The following is a 21,409-nucleotide window of genomic DNA, read 5'->3' as shown; positions in this document are numbered from 1 at the left end:
ATATTTGAAAGTACCTTAATAAATGCTCATGTGTACATACTTTCAAAATTTAGACTTTCGTATATTTTCTTAATGTGCTTTAAAGTTGTAGAATTATCAGTTTAAGTAGGGCTAGAAAAAATTTATTTGATGGAGCATAATTAAGCTATTTTTGAGTTCCCTTTACTAATAAAAAGGCTTGGTGTATATTAAAAGGGAAATTGTATATAATAGCAAACTATTAATTCAGATTAAATGCTACAACCATATTTAATTTAATTGTACCACATAGCAAACTGTTGGTATTTCCCCTCTCCTTGGTGAATCTCGCTCTCCACTCTCATTCTCGTTAGCAATCTCGCTCGTCTCTCGCTTTTATACAAATACAAACGCATTCTATATATTTGTACACACGAGAGAAAATTGTACAAATACATATATATATTTTCGTTCCTCTCTCCCCTTTTCAAATTTGAGTCCCTACTCTACCAGATCTCGCTCGTCAGTCGCACTCTTTTTTCACTTTTTACAAAGACAAATGTATACACTGTTTATTTTGTATAAAGCTAGAGAAAATTGTATATACAGATACAAATGTATATATTCTTCGTCCTATACACTTATGATTATACAAATATGATCTTCCCTTGCCTAATTTTCTTTTGTCTTTTACTCTTTCTCGCTTTATACAAACAAAAATTATACAATTGCTTCTTTTGTACATATGTATAGCGAAATAGTCATAACTTCTTTTGTATATATGAGCGCAATTATGTAAACTATAGTTATAACATACAAATATAATTTTTGTGTTTACTATATGTGAAAGTTACTCTATTAAAAAGGGACCCTATTAAAAAATTGTTACGTCGTTATTATTATTATTATTATTATTATTATTATTATTATTAAAAAAATAACAATTTGTGGCCGCTATCATAAGCCTCCACATATTAGATTAGGTAAATATTAGTGTCACTCAAATTGCTAATGAACCCATAAAATTTGGCGATTTTGTTTGAATTGTCATAAATAAAATTTATAAGAGTGTAAAGGTCAGGTTTGCACTATAAATTTTATCATACCATAAACTTTAATTTTTTTTCTCATTTTCCCCTAAATTTCATTAACAATTAATAAATATCATGTAATTTGAGATCTAGCAAGTTTTCATGTAGAGTTGAGAAATAATTTTGAAGTAGTTAATACAGCAGTATTTAATACTTTAACGTTGGTATGGACTTTTTGGCGCTCTTTTCTTATCAATAAAAAATTGTCTTCGTTTATATCAAATTAATATATATGTATTTGTATCAAAAATTTTAGTGCTTAACTACAATTTTATATTTAACGGAGTTTTATTGATCTGGTCTAGAGAAGATATAATATATACATATTTTTTTTTTCGTGAAGATACAATAATTATTTTTTAAAAAATTTCGATTTAACATAATAAATTCAATGTCCGAAGAATAAGAAAACATAACAACTAGTAATAAATAAGGGAAACAATGCAAATCCTGCGAGAAAGGAAGAAATACAATAAATAAAAGACAGTAATAAATATCAAAAGTAAGAATTACGCTTATACGACTAGTACAAAGACAAATACCAATAAACTTAAATCCTTGAAAAGCAAGACAATATTCCACTTGTAGACATTGAAATTTTGTGAAAATCGACAAGACATGTTCAGTTCGAATTTGGACTATCGAAGGTCTGTCCAGTTTCAATTAGAATTCTTAGAGGTTACTCAATCTTAAATCCTTGTTTTTGCCTATATAAAAACAATTGAATTCTCTTAAAAAGACAACTCAAAAGTTTCATTAAGAGGTCAAGATCTCGAATATTCCGCAAATTAATAGAATATTCATATAGAGATCAAATTAAATCAAATCTAGTTCGAAAAATATATCACTAACATCAAATCAAGACAAAAACAAAATTATACTCACAATTTTTATCAATAAAATTATATTTCTTCATATTTTATTTATAATTATGATTTATATTTTGTCACTTTAAAAAAAATCACTATAAAAAAATATAATCGACACGAGTAATTAGTGAAGCGAAGAGACAACAGTGCGGTTTGGGCGGTTGAACTACGGACAAATGATGCGAATATCACGTGACTATAATCTAGCCACAACCTCTTTGATTTCAAAATTTCAAAAATATTTTCATTAATTATTACTATATTTTAATTACAATGATCAATTATTTCAACTTTAGATTTGAAAATAGAATCTAAAGTTTGAAAAAGAGGGCGAGTTTTAATTATTTTATCAACTTATAAAGTCTAAACGTGAGTTTTAACTATAAATACAATTCTTCAACATATTGCATTAGTGAGAGAACTTAAACTGAACTTTACACGCGGTTCATTTTTACATAATTGATGAATAGAGGTGAAGTCAGAATTTAAAATTTATAAATTTATAATAATGAGGTGACAGGTCATATCAAACTTAATTTAACAGTAAATTGTTACACATATTAACGTCCAATATTAATTGCTACAAAGGAAAAATAAATTACATATAAAATGTAATAATATAATAGGAAATTTTTTGAATCGTATCATATTAAGAATATTTTTTCGAAGACTTTAACCCAACAATATGCACTTACCGGCCAGTCATGAAAAAAATAAATAAATTAGATGGTTAGAAATTTCTACAATTTTTTTTTATTCATTTTGAATCATGTAGTATTTTATAACATATAGTATAGTATTGTATTAATGAGATATTAAAGTGTGGTGACAGTTGGAGTGGGACAGGTGCAACTTTGAAGTGAAGTAACAGAAAAGGTCATTTATAGTGATTTCACAGTTCTGTATCTAAAATTAATTCAAATTCTTCCTACCTACTTTGCTATATACTCACATAAATAAATACAGGATTTTTTGCAAAATTAAAGTACCTAACAATAAAAACAAAACTTGAAAATAAAATAATAAGTTTGAGGTGTGAGTCCCCTTATTAAAAGGGAATCAGACAATTTACTTTTCTTGAAGTAAAGAGCCAGATCAATAACAGATTCAGGTGAACTCAGTAACTTCAACTTAAATTATATAATTATTTGTCATGATATACATAAAATATTGATTTTCAAATCTACCTACTCAAATGAGGTGATATTTTTAAATAAGTTTAAATTTTGGATTTACCAACCCCTTTTTTTTAGTGTGGTTTGTCTAAATTTGCTTACATATTCTGTTTTCTTTTTTCCCCTTTTTTTCAGTGATAAGAAAATGGAAAAAGAAGATGGGTTGAGGACAGTGGAGTGTCTAAGAGGAAGATTAATTGCAGAAAGAGCAGCTTCTAAAAGAGCAAAAGAAGATGCAGAGTTTATGGGAAACAAGGTTTTTTTTTCTATCATTTTTTTTTTGGGAGTGAAAATGCTAGTAATGTACATTTTGTTTAGTGATTCTATTGTTTTCTCATCATTAAATTTGTTTGATTATAAGCTATACATTATTCGAATTCTTCAAAAATATTACCTCATTCATTCATGTCTGAATTTTAAAAAATGCATAGTTTTTGAATAATCTGATATATTTAATTCCTCGCTTCATATAATTAGCTTTCGATCTAGTCAACAAGCAAAACGAGTTATGTTCTTGGGGGAGGGGTGTGTGTGTGAGGAAGCCCGATTCACTCTTCTTTTATTTTAAGCTATCGATAGTCATGTTCTTATATTTCTATAAAAAATTCATTTTTAGAATTGCAGAACAAATAGATGTTACAGATGATAAATTAAATTTTTTTACTCCTTTTGTTTAAATTTTTTTATTCTTTTTTAGTCTGTTTAAAAAAAATAATCTTTTTTTTAATAATATTTTAAAATCAGTTTTTCTCGTGACATATTTAAGGCCACAAGATCAAAGGACAATTTTATAAATTTAACTGAACTTTAATTTAGGACCACAAGATACAAAAATCTTTTTTACTTTTTTAAACTCTGTGTCAAATCAAATTAGGTCATTTTTTGTGAAACGGAGAAAGTATATATCTGTGACTTTATCTTTGTCTACCTATAATGATGTTACTAAAGTACTTTTTTTAAGAGTTCGAATAACATAATTATTTATATTTTTTTCATTTTGAAATTTACAGCTGATTGAACTGGAGACAAAGTTGAAAGAAGAGAGCAAATCAAGAAACAAAGCTGAGAAAAAGCTCAAGTATTTTATAAAAAAGCTTGAATCAATGAACATATGTTATATTTCAGATGAATCAGAGCACTCAAGTTTGTTTGATAAAAGTGAAAATTCATCTGTTACATCTACAACAACCACTAGTAACAGCAGCAAAATAATCACTGAACAAAATTCCCAATTTAAAGACTCAATGATCAGTGATTTTGAAGATTCTCAAGAGCTCATATCCCAAGAAAACAATTCTAAGGAGCTGGAATTTCCAAATTCAGATGCTAATAGGTATGTAAAATGTCTAAACTCAACGTTGAAAATCTTAATAGCTCAGTTGGTTGGTTATTTGAACTCTCACTATATTGACGAAGGTTCAATTCTTCACGTTATATTCTTCTTTCCCTACCCTAATTTTGAAGAAGAAAAAAAGAATCTAAACTATAAAAATATGTTACTTGAATAGTAGAAGGGTAAAATTACTCCAAATCAAAGAGTAAAAGAGTAAATTTCATTGTCATGTCGGACGTCAGTTAGTCCTAGTGAAAAGGGGTATATTTGGACGCTTAGACCTAATATCTATTGTCTATTTGTTCGGTAGAATTAAAACCTTTTCGAACAGTAAAGGGGTAAATTTGTTCATTTTCCCTTAGTTTCTTTTATTTATATTTATATTATTGTTACTATGTGATATCACCAAATTTAACATTGGTCTCACTTTTTATCTATTATTCTAGCTCAAAGTCTATAGTCCAAGAGGAAGAAAAAAGTGAAGAAGACAATGTCAATAGCTCTTTGGCATTAGTTCCTATAGATTTGCCAAAGCCAAAATCAATTGATCCAATTGTTCTTGATGCTACTGTTAGAGAAGTTCTTGATGCACTAAGGCATGCTAAAGAGAAACTCCAGACACAAATGGAGAGAGGACGCGGTACGATTAAAGTTAGCTAACTTAGATATATAACAAATCTTGTTCGTTTTGATCTGAAGTACCATTAGGCGTATTTATAGTCAGTGAGTTCAAACTGAACGTGATCATATTATATGTGTATATATTTCAAATTATTTCTTTGCACCATTTATATGTTGATAATGTCATACAATGTTTAAGCAAACTGAGGTTGATGCCATGTGATACTCTTGTAATAGAGGATATTATTTGGTAACAAAAGATATTTATTGAAGTATAATTTGTCACGTGTTTGGTTGGTAAGTATAAAATATTAATTCAAAAAACATATTGCATATATTAGATATAATAATAATAATAATAATAATAATAATAATATATTAACTATTTAATAATAACACATTTAAAAGTTAAGTTGTTAGGAAAATGGCTTCTCTTGAAAAATGAAATTGGTAATAAAAATAATAACAATAATAATAATAATTAAAAAATTGATGACCTACCGCTAAAATCCTTTTGTTTCTTATTAATAAATAAAGTCTCGTATAATATTATTATTTGAAAATTTTTCTTCTTCTTAGAATAATTATTTTTCCTTATAATTCTTTTTTCAATTAAAGACAACTATTAACTTAATTAACATGTAAAATATTAATACGCGTGGTAATACAATTTCTCTTAGATCCTTTAATTTCGTAAATACGCGTAAATCGTTAATATCGGAGTGACAATAGACAAAAGCTTGATGAAAAGAGAAACTAAAAATATAATTTTAGCCTTATAATAAAAGACGTAGAGAGAACCCTGACCACAATCACAACCATTATAACAATAACTTAAATTGTTCAAAAATATAACAACCATGAACCATAGAGACACTCAAATAGAGATAATTACGGAGGTTCACCATTTATTATATATACCCACCGAATAAAAATAGAAAAAGATCAAAACCCCAAAAAATCATTTGGTAAAGAACTTCCAAAATCCCAATTTTGTTTTCTTGTTTCCCATTCCCTCTTTTGATCCAATAAATTAAACAAACTATGTCACATCTTTTTATGGGTTTTTACAGCTAAGGCTTGCTATTGAAAATTGACACATTCATATAAGGACCAAAAAGGATTGAACATATATACTATATTCTTTGAACTCACTTTAAAACTTTTTCTTCAATTTTGCCCATACACATTTGGTTTATTTCATTTCTTTGGAATTTTGTTACATATTCATGCCTCTATAGGCCTTGTAGTTCTTGTCAATCATTCAAAGTTGGAGTCAGCTATATGAATCCTCGCTTGTTGAATGAAAATATTCCAAATTGCTAGTTATTATTTGGAGAAACCGCGTATTCATATATAGATAGTACTAATTGCAAGTGGAAAAAAAAACATGGTTATGTTGTGTTGGAGGCGCTCTGGTAAACGGAATTGTAGTCATAGAGGAGGAGATCCAAATGGTAGGTTTAAAGGATTAATGTGGTATAAGGATTTAGGAGTTCATGCTAATGGAGAATTTTCAATGGCGGTTATACAAGCGAATAATTTGATGGAAGATCAGAGTCAGCTGGAATCAGGGCCATTGAGTTCTATGAAATTAGGTCCTCAGGGAACATTTGTTGGTGTTTATGATGGACATGGAGGACCTGAGACTTCGCGGTTTATAAACAACTCTATATTCTCCAATCTCAAGAGTACGTATGTTTTTTTAAATGAATTATCTGAATTTGATTGTGTCCAATATGTTACATTGATTTTGTCTATGTCGAATTGTACAACAACATATTCAGTGTAATTCCATGAGTGATTATCTGGGAAGGATAGCGTGTACATAGACCTTACCAGTTATCCCTATCTTACATGTCTAAATGATTGAATCTGCTTCTAAAATATCTTTGTAATCTTATTCTCATTTTTAGAATTTGCATCAGAACATCAAGAACTTTCTGCTGATGCAATAAGAAAATCTTTCTTGAAAACTGAAGAGGAGTTTTTGTCACTTGTAAAGAGACAATGGCAAGAGAAGCCACAAATTGCAACAGTAGGATCATGTTGCTTGGCCGGCGTAATATGTAGTGGACTCTTATATACCGCGAATGTTGGAGATTCTCGTGCAGTACTAGGCAGAGTAGATAAATCTGCAAAGAGTGTAGCAGCTATTCAATTGTCAACAGAGCATAATGCTAGTATCGAATCCGTGAGAGATGAGCTTAGGTCATTGCATCCTGAGGATTCACAGATTGTGGTACTCAAACACAACGTTTGGCGTGTGAAAGGTATTATACAGGTATGTATTGATAAATATACTCTCAATTCTTTGGTTATCTGTTGTTAATAACGGAAGCTCTTATTTTTTCGTATTTCTCATTCCTTACCTTAATTAGAAGTACTATTTCTCCATCTGTCTGATCAATTAATTCACCTACATTAGAACTACTTGTTGATCGTTGATGATTCTGTATGCAACGTCTAAATGTAGTTCTGCATCAAATTTATCAACAACTCTCAGTAAACACAGGCAATGTCAGCTCGATCATATGTTTATATTGGCAACAATAGAGGGTCCCTAACGCCCTGAGCCAAATAAAATTGAAATACATCTAAGAATTGTTGATGTGATTGATCTTCAAAGGCATTTGATTGATCGTGATGTTCTTAATATATCGTCATAATATAGGTTTCGAGGTCCATTGGTGATGCATATCTTAAGAAGTCAGAGTTCAACCAGGCACCATTATTGGCAAGATTTAGGTTGCCAGAGCCCTTCTCAGAACCAATCCTCAGCGCGGAGCCATCAATATCAGTTCACAAACTCAGTTCCAAGGATCAATTTGTTATATTTGCTTCAGATGGTCTATGGGACCATCTTAGCAACCAGGAGGCTGTTGACATTGTTCACAGTCATCCTAGAAATGTAAGCTTTGAATAATCTCTAATAGTTATCTCTATTTTTACGTATGTTGCTCGGACTACGCAAAATGCTCCCGAACTAGAGCGTTGGATTTTCCAAAAAAATATGCTGCTTTTGGAGGATCCACCACGCACCTGACAATATTTTTGAAGAGTCTGAGCAACATAATCACTACTGAATGCATAGCTTTTGAATCAGATTGTTAACATATACTCCTCTTGACTCTTAGCAGGGAATTGCTAGAGAACTTATCAAAGCTGCACTACATATAGCAGCAAAGAAAAGAGAAATGCGATATTCAGACCTAAAAAAGATCGATCGAGGAGTAAGAAGGCATTTCCATGATGATATAACAGTTGTAGTTGTGTTTATTGATCCATATTCTATGAATAGAAGCTCTTCTCGCCGCTCGATTCTCTCCATTAGAGGAGGCACTCCCTCCTCACCAAAAATGTAGTTCCAAATGACACTTCATGAGTCAATCCACTTGCCAGAAGCAAAGTCAGAATTTGAAGTTTATGAGTTTTGACTTTCCTCGTGATTTTCAGCTCTTTTTAGTTACAGGGTTCGATTTTCTAATACAAATAAAGGGTCTAAGCAAAAATACGGATTCATCTGAACTCGTAACTAATAGCAACAAAAGAAGACATTGAGGACTCAATGTCTTGGTCTTCTTTCAATTCCATGTAGTTCTAGAATTGAAGTACGCTGTTCCCTTTATTATTATTATTTTTTGAATTACTTCCTGAGTAACCAAAGAAAACGTTGATACAGAATAAACAGTAAATCTGATTGACTATTTGCGTTAAAAGATCCCTTTTTTGAGTCTAGCATATACTATTCACCATGCACATTTTGGAGTTCAAAATTAGGTACCAATTATAGTGGTGCAATCATTTATAGCAACAATTATAACTTTTGATTTGTAATTTGAATCATGTATAATTTTGATACATCTATTGGTGTACTATTTTATATCACCAACTATATGGTTATAATATTAAAATAACAAAACTACTTTTATCTTTTCTAAAAATTAAGGTTAAAACATCCGAGGGTATAATCGTAAGTTCACTATTTTTATATTTTAAATGTGAATTATTTTAATTTTTAAATGATATCGTGTATATTTAATTTTAATTCAATAACCGAAACACCGAGAAGAAATATATTTTTATTATTAATCTATACCTATATATACCTAATTTCTATAAAATTAATCTATGTACTATAACTTCGAGTCAAGGATAAATGTATAAATTAATTAGTCATATCACATCACCAAAAACATATAAATGTTTCATTATTTAATTTGACTTCAATTAGTATCAATGCCCTTTAATTTTTAATCTAAATAAATAAACACTTAAACTTACATAAAATTAAACGTGTAAATACATGTATTCTAGTTAGCGTCCTAAGTAGTCAATTTGTATTCTACGTGACATTCTATATTTATTATGTTTATGACTAACTGAGCACAAATTAAATAACACATGTTCATACGTTATATACGTAAGAAATCTAAAAATACTTAAAAAATTAATTTTATTTATAAGTGATCGAGAAATCTTAATTTTTTCGTGGATGAACCTATGGAATTATGAATGTGGCCAATTTTTGAGGAAGGTGGATGAACATATCTCTACAATTTTCGAGAATGTTCCAATTGAATAGTGATAAAATTAGAGTCAAAAGGCGGTATACAATTTCCGTTTCATTTTATAACGCTCAGCGATGACGCACTTTCTCACACTTTACTAAATTTGCTCGGTTCTCACCAAATGTCCCAAACCTCTCCATCACCCTATAAATATATGCAATTTTTATCTTCACATTTGATCATCAAAAACTCAAAAATTATATCTTCCCAGCAACATTAATGGCTACTCCGTAAGTCTCTCTTCATTTTGGTTTCTAAAAAAGTGTACGATCGAGATAATAACAATTAGTTGAATGTTTATCGAAAAATCAGTAGTTAGAGTGATAAGTTTTATTTTGCACTTTAACTTTGTACAGAAGTGTACAAGAAATTCGTCCTGCATCTCTTGATTCTACTTCCGAATCGCCAGCCCTGTTTGATGGAACTACAAGGTTAATATCCTTTCTCTTACTCTCTCTCTTAATTTTTTGTTTGTTACGGTAAATTTTGACTGAAATTGTTATTACAATATCAGACGTTGAAAAGGTATTTAATAATATATTATAAAAATATATGGACATAAAAAAAATGTGACCACTAAAATACACTATTAAAATATCTGAGGAGATAAAAATTTCTCGATATTGTAAAAATAATTTTGGATAAAATTAAAATATTTTTCAGATACTTCTCCCCGAGAAATTATAAAAAGGGAAAATAATTTGACGACTCAAACAATGTTTCTCTAATATTTGATAGATTTTGAACTGTTTTTTTTTTTGGAAGGTTGTATATCAGTTATGTATGCCCTTTTGCACAGCGTCCATGGATTGCCAGAAATTTCAAGGTTCCTTAATTCATTTCCGTGTTTTTTGTTGTTGATAATATTATAATTACTGACCTTGTTCTATATTTCTTTTTTTGTTTTTGCGTACGCTACTAAGATTCGTGAGTGTATGTTGATGAATAATGGTCATAAATAAACTTTGAAGTTATTGACAAATGCAGGGTTTGCAAGATAAGATCGAATTAGTTCCAATTGATCTTCAGAACAGGCCTGTTTGGTACAAGGAAAAAGTTTACCCTCAAAATAAGGTAATTTCTATTGAAGCACAAAACTAATCTTATATCGTCTATCGATCCAGTATATATATAGCTGAACTTATACTAGCTGTAATGTTAATATCAATGCGAACACTTTTTGCCTTATTCAGAAAAAGTAAGTGAAACTGACCTAGTGTTGTCAGTAGCTTTGTGTTTATGTTAAGAAATTTACTTAGTACTACGAAAAATCTATTCAGAAAGAGCAGTAAACAAAAATGGTTGTGGTCGTGAAGAGGTGAACTCATAAACTTAAAATCTTGAATCCGACTCTGAGTGTCATGATTGATGTCAAATTTTAAATGCTAGAGAACTCGAAAATGAGATGAAGTGTTCTTACTACCTTTAAAAAAAAAAAATTCTTCAAATTCGAGTTTTCTGTCGAACCTGATATATGAAGATCATATTATTTGCTTCGATCTGGTTATGTGTTTTGTTCTATTCTTCCATAGGTGCCCTCTCTGGAACACAACAACAAAGTGATTGGAGAAAGTCTCGATCTGGTTAAATATATCGACAGCAACTTTGAGGGTCCGTTTCTTCTACCTGATGTAAGCTCCAAAACTCATTCTTTGCCTAAACAGACTTCTTATTTTCAAACCCTCCGCTTCTTCCCGACATGGCACTAAAACGTAGACAAAAGAAAAGGAAGCAAAAGTTTTAAATTTGATGTGATTTTGTTAAATGGTTTAGGACCCTGAAAAACAGAAGTTTGCTGAAGAGTTGATAGCTTACAGTGATACGTTCCTGAAAGAAATATATGCCAACTTCAAAGGAGATATTGAAAAGCATTCTGGTGAGATGCTTGAATATTCGTGTTTTCAACTTCATTTTGTAATTTTCTCACGAGACGTTAACAATAGTTCACACTTGCACCAGGACCTCAATTTGACTACTTAGAAAAAGCTCTCGACAAATTTGATGACGGACCTTTCTTCCTAGGTCAATTCAGTCAGGTCAGTAATATTAGTACGATGTGTGAAGTGTAAGATGGTATCTTTAGCTTTCATCATATTGATGTTGAAATTTGGTGCATCAGGTCGATATCGTGTATGCTCCCTTCGTTGAAAGGTTCCAAATCTTCTTGAAAGAGGGGTTAAATTATGATATCACATCTGGGAGGCCAAAACTAGCAAAATGGACAGAGGTATGAATTATGATTACTCTGTGCTAAACTTTTACTTGCCTTAATATCGTAATCATCAAAGTACCTGCGGCTTTATGATACCCGAACTTAGTTCAGGATTGAGGCAGAGTTGTCTGATTAATTGATCGAGTCGTTGTGTTGTACGATTACCCTGCAGGAACTGAACAAGCTTGATAGCTACATTCAAACAAAAGCTGATCCTAAGGAAGTGGTGGACTTATATAAGAAAAAATATTTGGTAGTTACTCATAAGTAAAGAACTTGATATGTTAATTTTGCTTGGTATAAGCATTCTATGCTAATTCTTTCTCCATCTGTTCATTGCAGGCGTAAAACTGAATAAAACGCTCGATCCATCAACGTTGTTAAATTGGGAATAAGGGGTGCTTCGTGCTCGGTTCATGTCAAGAACTTGAAGGATTATGCATTAGTATTTTTACATAAATAAAGTGGTTCTATGTTTGTTTGTTATCTGAGAGACTTATATCAGCATAGTAATAGCTGTTTGCATCTTATGTATTAGTATTCTGTTTTGTGTGTATGAATCTAAGTACTAAATGAAGTATTCTTGTTTATAATTCTCTGTTGACCTCAAGAGTTGATTTTTGAGATTGTTTTTCACATATAAAGATGAGATGGGACGATCGTTCAGAGGCCACAGCGCGACTAGCATAACCAAATCAGAAACAGAAGTTTTATATATCATAAAGAATAAAATGTAATCATCAAACTTATCAAACACACAAATCTAAGAAATTCCTTTAGTCATGCATACATGACTGAACGATATGTAAAAATGAACTGACATGTGAGTTTAAAACAGCCAAAACTAATTCGAATAAGCTCAAATTTGCAATTCAATTTCATGTATCACAGAGAAAATTTCAATCTAAATAATATGGTGTCTGTGGCAGCTTGTGTGAACCTCGAATAATTTCTCAGGTGTATCTGATACCTTCCACCAGTACAACTAAGCATTTCTGATGCACAAGAGTCCGCGAGTGGCACAAGCATATTTGATTTTCAGCAACACTTATCAGTTGCCATCATTCAGGACAGAGTTATGTAAAGCATGAGTTACTGAATCATATTTTCCTTGAGCAATATAAGTTAAGGATGTCACGACGTCTGCCATGGTAGGACGAGTGTGAGGTTGCTTTTGGACACACGTGCTTGCGACTAGAACAGCTTGCTTCAATCCTGTAGCAGGATAATGTCCTTGAAGTGCTGGATATGCCATTTCTGAAAACTTGTTGTCTTTGATCAATGGTTTTGCCTAACATACAAAAAAAGAACAACATATCATTTTTCGTCACAGATAGCATACTAAAATGCACGAAATTCATACAAAGGGAAGACATAAAGTTACCCAAGCAATAAGACTGGACTCTTCGCCACCTTTTGAATTTCTGATATCTTTCCTTCCTGTAATAATCTCTAAAAGGACAACTCCAAAGCTGTAAACATCTGATTTCACACTCAATAGTCCTGTTTGTACACTCACCTCACATATCGTGGCATGCTCTGGTGCTTGGTGACCATAATTTCTCTCAAATATTGCAGATACATGGGTTTTACCGTCTGGAGGCCCCAGTTTTGCGAAGCTAAAGCCAGATAACTTAGCTTGATATCCCTCACCAAGCAAAATGTTGGAGCAGTTTATACGGCGGTGTATTACAGTTGGCTGTTGTTTGTCATGTAAATACTCTAATCCTTTTGCTGCTTCAGAAGCTATTTTCATTCTAGTGTTCCAATCAAGTTGCTTCTTATCAGGAGCGGAATCTGCAGAAAATTTCACTACAGACACCATAAACAACTAAACACAACAAAAAGCAAAACCAATTAAACTACGAAAACAAATACCATGAAGATGCTCTTTCAATAATCCTAGTTGAACGTTTTCATAAACGAGAAGTCTATGATCACCATCAGCACAATAGCCAGCTAGACGAACAATATTAGGATGGGGTAACCAACTTAACATACAAATCTCAACAAGAAAATTCCTTCTTCTATCATGATCCTTTTTCTGGATAGCAACATCCTGCACCAAATCATATAGAAGGTTTCAATCTACAGTTCTGGCATAACTTGGCTAATGCAACATAGGCTTTCACTAAGACATCTTTTATGGAAGTGAATTAGTGCACTGATTGACGATTGCCTACGACAGTTTGAACTTAAGGCTAGCTATCAAGGCAGTTTTTAAGTGTGAAAATAGCAGATTGAGGGGTTACCATTGAAGTGCAACAGAAGGGGCACACTAAGGCTATGGCCTTCAAAAAGGAATTCTTCAGAGGGATTACACACTAAACTCTTTTTTAACCACAGGTGTTTGAGACTAACCCCATGTTTCCGGGTCAGCTTGTGCACCTAGACTAACTCGACACAATACCCATTCCCCTTGACCATGTCACCCCTGAACCCCCACTTCCTACCTTATCTCACTTTACAGTGTTTTACTTGATATAAATATATAGTAATTCGACTTTTAGCTTAATATTTTCCTGTTTACTTACCAAATATTTGAAAATAAGTATAAATTCACTTTTCATTTATTTTTCAAAAAAAGATTTTCCTTTCGTACCAAACACACCCTTAATTCCAAAAGAACAAATATTGTAGTATGCTCTAAAAGCGGTAGATCAGAAAAAGAAGTTGATGAGTAAAATTTGCAGACAGAAAATAAAGCATTAGGCTGAACTAAGAATTTAAGGTTCTAGTTATTTTAAGTTACTGAATTCTAAGTTAATAGTTTGTACTATAAAATGAAGAGAAAAGATGCACACTTCAAAACAGTATAATAAGGTATCAAAAAAGCTAAATAAGAAACTCATATTTTGAAATAACTGTTTGTCAACTTAACAATTTAATATTTATGTCTTGAACATATATAGATAACTAATTATTAACTCATTAGAGGCCAATTGTTTACATTCTTGATGCTTGAAAAGATCTCAATAGTAGCCTCTTCTAGCAAAACAGAACTCCCAAGCATTTGGCGATCTCAGATGGTTTAGCAAAGGAAATATAATGACTACAGCAATAAGATTAACTTCATTAATTTCCGATTTGCTAAACCATCTTCTTGATTGTATAATATTAGCATGTAGTTTATTTTTGCTGGGATGAGTTTTATTCTGATCGCGGACACTATGATTTCTCTTTCATAGCTGAAGATTTTGAGCTTGTCTTGGATGCCTCTGAATTTGGTCTTCTGTTTGGAACACCATGGTTGTGTTTTCCCTCATATGTAGTTATAAAGGCTTTTGGATCATCCATGGTTCTTTCAACAAACTTACGCACGCTGCATTTAGGACTTGTGCATCTATAATAGCTTCTGTATACAGCAGCAATCAAGACATGATGATAGGAAAATATATTAGAGGGAAATAGGCCAAACCGCCAAAGCATTTTTTTGTTCTTCTTCTCAATCATTCAAGATATTATGTGAACTAATCTATCAACGAATGTAACGATTTAAACTTAATTAGAACCATGTATTGTTATAGTAACATAGACAACTCTTAACATATGATGTATACATTATATCATGCATTCTTCACACCTATTATCATGTTACCACAGACGCCTATTATCATACCTAAACAGGATGAGATGCCTCCCAAGTGGCCAAGTCAGTTCAGTGTATCTAACTTAGCTAGAGCTCATTTTTCTCTGAAGACTTGAAAACAAAGTGTTGCGTTTACTATGCTTTATCAGTTAGTTACTTTAACATCAGTTATAAATGGCTCTGACCATTCTCAAGTCCCTCACAGACGCCTTTACATACTCATAAATCATGATGGATACTTCCACAATATGATATTGTGTGTTGATTTTTCATGAACCTATTAGCTCTAGTAGGAAGGAGACCGATGTTTGACATTCGAGAAGCTACAAAATTCATGCATAACGTAACCTTCATCATCTGCATGCTTTGTGAGTTATTATAGTGTCATTCCACTCTGTATGGTATTTGCTTGGATTTTGTCTTCTAAAGTTTGTGCACAAGGATGAGAAAAGAATTTTACCTGGGATACGAACTTCCTTTCACAACCTTCTGTCCATATTTTCTCCAGCGAAAGCCGTCCTCGGTAATTTCAGAGTCAGTGGTACTTTGTTTTGGAATATAAGGAAATGTACTTTCCCCTGATGTACCTGCTCCATTGCATAGGGCTTTAGTTTTCCTGGAAGGTAAAACCCCATAATAGTCACTAATTAGAAAGTGATAACATGAAAGACTACAGTTGTATTTCCGAATAACAACTACCAAAGTCGAATAAATATTTAAATACACATAGGAAAAATCTCACCTAAAGTTCTTAGAAAATAAATGTGAACAATGAACTAATAGACAAACGACTACTAAGTTATGATAGGTGATAAATATAATTGAATTTACTTGCTACTAACCTTCTTTTAGTTTTTGTGTCATCACAAGTAGCCTTCAACTTTTTACTTCCTTCAGCAGAATCTTCAGAATTTCCGGCATCAGTGTGCATTCCTGCAGCTGCAATGGGATCATAAAACCATGGTGCTTTGCTAGAATGAGCTGAATTTATAGTCAACCCGACATCATTTGGATTTTCTATCCTACAGACGTAAGCTTCACTTGTCTGAGGATGTTGGTTACTCCATGCAGGGTTATTTGTTTCTTTAGAAGTGTCATTGCATACGGCTGCTCGCACTTGTACGTCTGACAAGTTGCGCTTTGGAGGCTGAGGCTTTGGGTGGTTGTGTTCACCCCTGTAAACAATTTCAGCAATCTGACCATCATATGATCTTTCAACCTTCTTTTTCACAGGACACTTTAGATGCGTGCACTTATAGTAACTTCTCGGGTATTCACTTCCTTTAACTTGCTTTTGTCCATATTTTCTCCAATTATATCCATCATAACTAGGACGATCGACATTACTTGTGTTGATCAAAGACTGTGGGACCTCTTCTGTGCTCTCTGATACAATTGTTGAATGCACTATTCGTTTGTCTTCTCCTGATTTTGCTAAGAGACTTTGTTTAGATTCTGTCGTAAGGTCATGATGTTGTTTAGCTTCTTTTGCTGATTGAACATCTGCCTTAGCATCAGCTTTTTCTCGTCGCTGATCAGATATAGAGATTCCCTATGCATAAGATGTGCTAGAATTTAAACAATTTTATAGGTTTCATTACTCGTATTGTGAGACAACAATTTGATTAGTGCAGGAAACTTGATCCCGCCTGAATTTATGCACTATTGTACACTAACAAAAAAGGGTCGTCCCATCATCGCAAGTCGCAACCTATGTAGCTAGATTCTACAAAAATGTGCTACTTTTGAAGGATCCGCCATGCACCCATTGACATTTCTAAAGAGTCAGAGCAACATAGATCGCACATATAAAAGGAAACTAACCTTATTTTCAAGGAGAGGAATTGTTTTCCTTGGTGCAAGTTTAGCTATGGGTTTATACAGGACCTTGGGTTTCTCTACCGATTGCAGGATGTAATCTGATCGACAACCAGCTGGTGCCTCAGACACGCCAACCTGAAATAACAACTTTTACTGTAGGATTAAAAAGTTCTCAGCAAAACAATTTGAATATTTATTCAAGATGCACCATTGAAGTATAACGAAACAAAGAAACGTCTAAGCCATACATGATGGAAGCATAGAAAGAGAGAAAATCGACCTGTGAAGAGCTCTCTCCAACTAAAGCATGGTTTGTTACAGGCTTCAGCCTTACAGTCTTTGGTCTTATGGCAGTAATCGCCATTTCAGAACGAACATTTGTGGATGAGATATCTACTGCACCAGCTAAGAGCTCTGAAAAAGATTTGTAAATAGGACATCTTGGCCTTGAAGCTACTGGTCTAACTATAGCTATTTTCGCAGGTTCATTGACCTCCATCTTGATCTGTTGTCTTCCATGTAAAAAAATGAATTAAAATAAGGATTAGAAATACGCAACAGATATATAGTTTTAAGTACATTATCAAAAAACATACTTGTAGTAACAATAGACCAATTGACAGAATGTTTTCAAGTCCTTAAGCCTTCGAGTTCTAAAGTTTTCCAGTAATGTAAAGGAAGATATCTACTCGATCATTTCGTTTGCACTTGACTGGATTTACATCAGGGAAATTGTCCAATCTTACCGACTCTATCACGTACTAATCTAACTGTCTGATTCAACAGCATGACTACAGTTAATACTTTCTAACGAAGATTACTATAGCATCTTCGGATATATAACAACAACACATAATCTCAAAAGTTTAAGTTTCGACAGAAAACATTGTTTTACTCCTTGTCCTATCAGTCAACAAATGATATAGCAACTTCAAGCTACTCAAAAGTACTAATAAACAAATCAAGTTCAAGTCCTTTTCACTAATAAAATTTGCTCCACAAAACTTCCAATTTAAAAGATAGTAAACAAAATCAACTATCATACTCCCTCCGCTTCAATTTCTTTGTCTTACTCTATCATACTCCCTTCGTTTCAATTTCACTCTCTTACTTTCCTTTTTTATCCATTTCAAAACGAACGTTGCTTTCCTTTTTGTGAACTCTTTAATTGTAACTTCAATACAAGATTAACGGGCATTTTGGTACATTATATATATCTTTATTTTACAACCACAAGATTAAAAAGTCTTATTCATTTTCTTAAACTTCGTACAAAATCAAAACCAGACAAACAAATTGAATCGGATATTATTTTGCTTCCACCGCATAAGGCACAAAGACGAAAACGCTTCCTACCAAGATTTTTTCTATTTTCGACCTCTGGTTAAGAGCGGAGCAGGAAGGATAGTGTCAATCCCACCACACACACATAGTTAAGAACCAAAGAAAAGCATAAAACCCCAAAAGAACAAACCTTTACCAAATGGAGGTAGAGAAAAAACCTAAGAATTCATCAAAGCTCACATTGAATCCCATTTACTGAACCTGCATTGCAAAACCAAACAATTTTAAGAATGTTACAAAAAACATCAATTCAATAAATTTTAAAAAAAGACCAACTTAACCTTGAAATGAAAACTTCTTATTATGTTTTTTCAGTATGAAAAATTGTAACTACATACAGATAAGAAATAGGTGCAAAGAAAAAAAATACAAATTAAGAGATTTTCTAATTAATGTATAGACAAGAGAAGATTTTGTTTAGTCTCTTTCACAATTAGTTATAAGAAAATTGTGATAAGAGTATGGAGGGACTGAATAAAAAGTTGTAGAAAAAGATAGTGTTATACAATTTTAATAAAAAATAGTGTCAGGTCTAGTGTGTGTATCTCAGGCCAACTAACTGTCTATGTTAGCTGTTGCTCTTTTGACTTTCTGATGAGTGTGTGATGTGCTGTTTTTTTTTTTTTTGTTTTTTTTTTTTGGTATTTAGTTGCTAGGCAACCCAACAAACTTTTTTACCCTTCCAACTCACAGCATTTACTTCGGGCAAAGTTAGAATTTTTATTAAAATGTTAAAAAAAGTAAAGAATAAAATATATTTATGAACTATCGTAAAATGGTATATGCAGATATTCTCTATGCATATTTTTGGGATATTAATGTCTCTGTCATTTAAAAGTAGTGTATATATGTTCTTCACTCTAACGGAAGATTAAATAGAGATACGTGGTGCAATTTTATCGATCGAATTCGATATTTAATAAATGTCTGGCCGATGAATAAGAATTATGACACGTGTATGTCAACTAGTATGAAGGATGTATATGTTTTAGTTTTTGAACAACAGAGCCACTAATATTCCAAAAGTATGATGGAGTATATATATTTATCCTTTTTCTTTTAAAATTTTTTAGTAATTCTTGATTGAATATCTAAACTTTCGTCTTATTAGTAAGAGTGTGATTCCTCATCTTATGAATTCTTCTCTCATTTTCCCTTCAACTGCCTCTAATAATTTTATTTTTGAAAAAATGAATTACTAAGGAGTTGTTTAGCCGTAGGTTAAAATTATACAGGTGATAATTATGCATATATTTGTATATCATTTTATGAAATGATTATTACGGAGGATTTACTTATTTATGTATTGCTTATTTAATCTCCTATCCTTACACAAATCAATACTTCGATTTCATCCTAACTTATACATTATGAATTTTTAAATTGCAAATTGAACATGGTATTAGTTTTATCCATGAATCATTAAAAGGTAATAAAAGAGTCAAAGGAATTTTATAACCGTCGCAACTTACATGGTATTTTTTATTGATATAATGGAGTCGAAAATATTACTACGACATTCAAAATATATAAAAGAACATAAAAAGTCAAAGAAATTTAGTATTTATACGGAAAGTAATTTAAATTATGAAAAAACTTCAAAACTTGTGTTTCTAAAATAATCTTTGAATGTCTATAAAGATAAATCATAGAATGAAAATTTTAATATTTAAGGTTACATGTTATTTTAAAAAGTTACATAAAGAAAAAAAAAGAAAAAATGGTCTGAAATCCCCCCACCCCCACCTCACAAATCTATACGCGAAATTTCAACTACACATTCTAACATCATGGGTGTCTTATTACCCACCTAAATTTTATATTGTTCTATTTTCTACACACCTAAGTGCTGAACTGTCATGGGAGGTGTTGTCACCGCCTCTAGGCGCGTCAGAAGCACAAATTTGACGAAAAAATTCTTCTTCTCCACTGGTCATCTTTCCACCTTTAAAAAACCCATTGTTTCTTCTTCCACACCATTAATTCTTGTTTCTTTTGTAAAAAAATCACAATTTCCTCTCAAAATTAAGTAGGATTTAGTTGTTAATGTTCATTTAGGGTTCGTAATCTGCTCTAATTTCTTATTTAGGTCCGTAATTTGAATTTTAAATTTTCTCAAAATTCATCAAAAATGTCAAATGAAAACTCGAATGAGCGTTGTATGAATGAATCAGACCCAATGCTCAACACTGTAGAGAGATACGAACACGAATTTTGAACCCTTTGATGAAGAAGGCCCACTTATTGAAATTGTTGTAAACATCAATTGAGTTTCTTATATCAATCTTTAAGAAATGTTATAATAGCGGAAGAAGAAACAATATCACTAATAAAGTCTTTAGAACGAGATTTCCTAGTGTTTAAAACTTCGATAAAGGTTGAATATGCGGTAGTCGTCAAATTTAGAAAAGCTTCAAAGAAAAAAAATGGAGGAATAGAAAAGAAAGAGAAAAGGAGAAGATGAATACATAAAGCAAAAAAAATATATAAAAGAATAATTAATTTTTTTTACAAAAAAAGAGTAAATATTACGTGACAGCGCGTGTAGACCATTGCCTAATACAAATCTGGGCGTGAATTTATAGGGGCTAGATATTTTACTTTTGAAAAGTTCAGAGGATGATAGAACCCCCATAAATAATAAGTTTGTAGTTAAAAATTCGATAATAACTTAAGGAAGCTTTTGGCGATTTTCTCGAAAAAAAAATAAATACTTGTTTTGCTAAATTGAGACGGAGGAACTGAGGAAGTATATACAAATATTACTCAGACAATTTGACAAGTAAATCAAAGAGATTAATGATAAATTTTTATTAAGCAAAGAA

General features: G+C 31.8%; 5 protein-coding genes across 10 annotated transcripts; 3 read left to right on the top strand and 2 right to left on the bottom strand.

Moving 5' to 3' along the window:
* Positions 1–2,832: 2,832 nt before the first annotated feature.
* LOC101254349 (protein gar2) lies at positions 2,833–5,332 on the top strand. The gene is made up of 4 exons (XM_004249463.5): positions 2,833–3,029; positions 3,229–3,349; positions 4,104–4,426; positions 4,873–5,332. Exons 2-4 carry the CDS (start codon positions 3,239–3,241, stop codon positions 5,084–5,086), a joined length of 648 nt encoding a protein of 215 aa, XP_004249511.1. The 5' UTR covers positions 2,833–3,029; positions 3,229–3,238; the 3' UTR covers positions 5,087–5,332.
* Positions 5,333–6,293: 961 nt separating this feature from the next.
* On the top strand, positions 6,294–8,644 carry LOC101251533 (probable protein phosphatase 2C 38). 2 transcript variants are annotated; one of them, XM_069290601.1, is made up of 4 exons: positions 6,294–6,738; positions 6,976–7,331; positions 7,722–7,958; positions 8,188–8,644. In XM_069290601.1, exons 1-4 carry the CDS (start codon positions 6,438–6,440, stop codon positions 8,410–8,412), a joined length of 1,119 nt encoding a protein of 372 aa, XP_069146702.1. In that variant the 5' UTR covers positions 6,294–6,437; the 3' UTR covers positions 8,413–8,644. The 2 variants fall into 2 exon arrangements, with proteins under 2 accessions (XP_069146702.1, XP_004249804.1); XM_004249756.5 differs by having other exon boundaries at positions 6,964–7,331.
* Positions 8,645–9,623: 979 nt separating this feature from the next.
* LOC101253845 (glutathione S-transferase L3) lies at positions 9,624–12,423 on the top strand. Of its 2 annotated transcripts, none has more exons than XM_004249462.5 (10): positions 9,624–9,848; positions 9,975–10,049; positions 10,384–10,444; positions 10,606–10,692; positions 11,151–11,249; positions 11,392–11,494; positions 11,578–11,654; positions 11,738–11,845; positions 12,003–12,083; positions 12,173–12,423. In XM_004249462.5, exons 1-10 carry the CDS (start codon positions 9,838–9,840, stop codon positions 12,176–12,178), a joined length of 708 nt encoding a protein of 235 aa, XP_004249510.2. In that variant the 5' UTR covers positions 9,624–9,837; the 3' UTR covers positions 12,179–12,423. The 2 variants fall into 2 exon arrangements, with proteins under 2 accessions (XP_004249510.2, XP_025883586.2); XM_026027801.2 differs by having other exon boundaries at positions 9,685–9,848; positions 9,978–10,049.
* A 318-nt stretch (positions 12,424–12,741) lies between these two features.
* On the bottom strand, positions 12,742–13,955 carry LOC101251241 (probable serine/threonine-protein kinase PBL7). Its single transcript, XM_019216020.3, has 3 exons — positions 13,709–13,955; positions 13,215–13,627; positions 12,742–13,121 (listed from the first exon to the last, which is right to left on the bottom strand). Exons 1-3 carry the CDS (start codon positions 13,827–13,829, stop codon positions 12,882–12,884), a joined length of 774 nt encoding a protein of 257 aa, XP_019071565.2. The 5' UTR covers positions 13,830–13,955; the 3' UTR covers positions 12,742–12,881.
* Positions 13,956–14,683: 728 nt separating this feature from the next.
* LOC101250945 (WRKY transcription factor 44) lies at positions 14,684–19,121 on the bottom strand. 4 transcript variants are annotated; one of them, XM_010313964.4, is made up of 7 exons: positions 18,866–19,121; positions 18,715–18,785; positions 17,521–17,752; positions 17,244–17,375; positions 16,262–16,971; positions 15,880–16,035; positions 14,684–15,185 (listed from the first exon to the last, which is right to left on the bottom strand). In XM_010313964.4, exons 3-7 carry the CDS (start codon positions 17,737–17,739, stop codon positions 14,999–15,001), a joined length of 1,404 nt encoding a protein of 467 aa, XP_010312266.1. In that variant the 5' UTR covers positions 17,740–17,752; positions 18,715–18,785; positions 18,866–19,121; the 3' UTR covers positions 14,684–14,998. The 4 variants fall into 4 exon arrangements, with proteins under 4 accessions (XP_010312266.1, XP_004249802.1, XP_010312268.1 ...); XM_004249754.5 differs by having other exon boundaries at positions 17,521–17,745; positions 18,866–19,069; XM_010313966.4 differs by having other exon boundaries at positions 18,721–18,785; positions 18,866–19,003.
* Between the last annotated feature and the right edge of the window lie 2,288 nt (positions 19,122–21,409).

Source organism: Solanum lycopersicum, chromosome 10 (assembly GCF_036512215.1).
Source record: "Solanum lycopersicum chromosome 10, SLM_r2.1".
Taxonomy (NCBI): Eukaryota; Viridiplantae; Streptophyta; class Magnoliopsida; order Solanales; family Solanaceae; genus Solanum; species Solanum lycopersicum.
The sequence above is the reverse complement of the archived record's forward strand: the minus strand, read 5'-3'. Positions and strand labels throughout refer to the sequence as shown.

Excerpts from the sequence above, each read along its gene's own strand:
- LOC101254349 (XM_004249463.5), top strand. The coding sequence starts at position 3,239 with ATGGAAAAAGAAGATGGGTTGAGGACAGTGGAGTGTCTAAGAGGAAGA. Across the intron at positions 3,350-4,103 it reads CAGAGTTTATGGGAAACAAG|CTGATTGAACTGGAGACAAA; the intron begins GTTTTTTTTTCT and ends TGAAATTTACAG. Across the intron at positions 4,427-4,872 it reads CCAAATTCAGATGCTAATAG|CTCAAAGTCTATAGTCCAAG; the intron begins GTATGTAAAATG and ends CTATTATTCTAG.
- LOC101251533 (XM_004249756.5), top strand. The coding sequence starts at position 6,438 with ATGGTTATGTTGTGTTGGAGGCGCTCTGGTAAACGGAATTGTAGTCAT. Across the intron at positions 6,739-6,963 it reads TATATTCTCCAATCTCAAGA|AATTTGCATCAGAACATCAA; the intron begins GTACGTATGTTT and ends TCTCATTTTTAG. Across the intron at positions 7,959-8,187 it reads TTCACAGTCATCCTAGAAAT|GGAATTGCTAGAGAACTTAT; the intron begins GTAAGCTTTGAA and ends GACTCTTAGCAG.
- LOC101253845 (XM_004249462.5), top strand. Across the intron at positions 10,050-10,383 it reads CTGTTTGATGGAACTACAAG|GTTGTATATCAGTTATGTAT; the intron begins GTTAATATCCTT and ends TTTTTTTGGAAG. Across the intron at positions 11,655-11,737 it reads TCCTAGGTCAATTCAGTCAG|GTCGATATCGTGTATGCTCC; the intron begins GTCAGTAATATT and ends TTGGTGCATCAG.
- LOC101251241 (XM_019216020.3), bottom strand. The coding sequence starts at position 13,829 with ATGTTAAGTTGGTTACCCCATCCTAATATTGTTCGTCTAGCTGGCTAT. Across the intron at positions 13,628-13,708 it reads ATTGAAAGAGCATCTTCATG|ATTCCGCTCCTGATAAGAAG; the intron begins GTATTTGTTTTC and ends AATTTTCTGCAG. Across the intron at positions 13,122-13,214 it reads AGTCCAGTCTTATTGCTTGG|GCAAAACCATTGATCAAAGA; the intron begins GTAACTTTATGT and ends TTTGTATGTTAG.
- LOC101250945 (XM_010313964.4), bottom strand. The coding sequence starts at position 17,739 with ATGGAGGTCAATGAACCTGCGAAAATAGCTATAGTTAGACCAGTAGCT. Across the intron at positions 17,376-17,520 it reads TTGGAGAGAGCTCTTCACAG|GTTGGCGTGTCTGAGGCACC; the intron begins GTCGATTTTCTC and ends TTGTTATTTCAG. Across the intron at positions 15,186-15,879 it reads AAAGGAAGTTCGTATCCCAG|AAGCTATTATAGATGCACAA; the intron begins GTAAAATTCTTT and ends TGCTGTATACAG.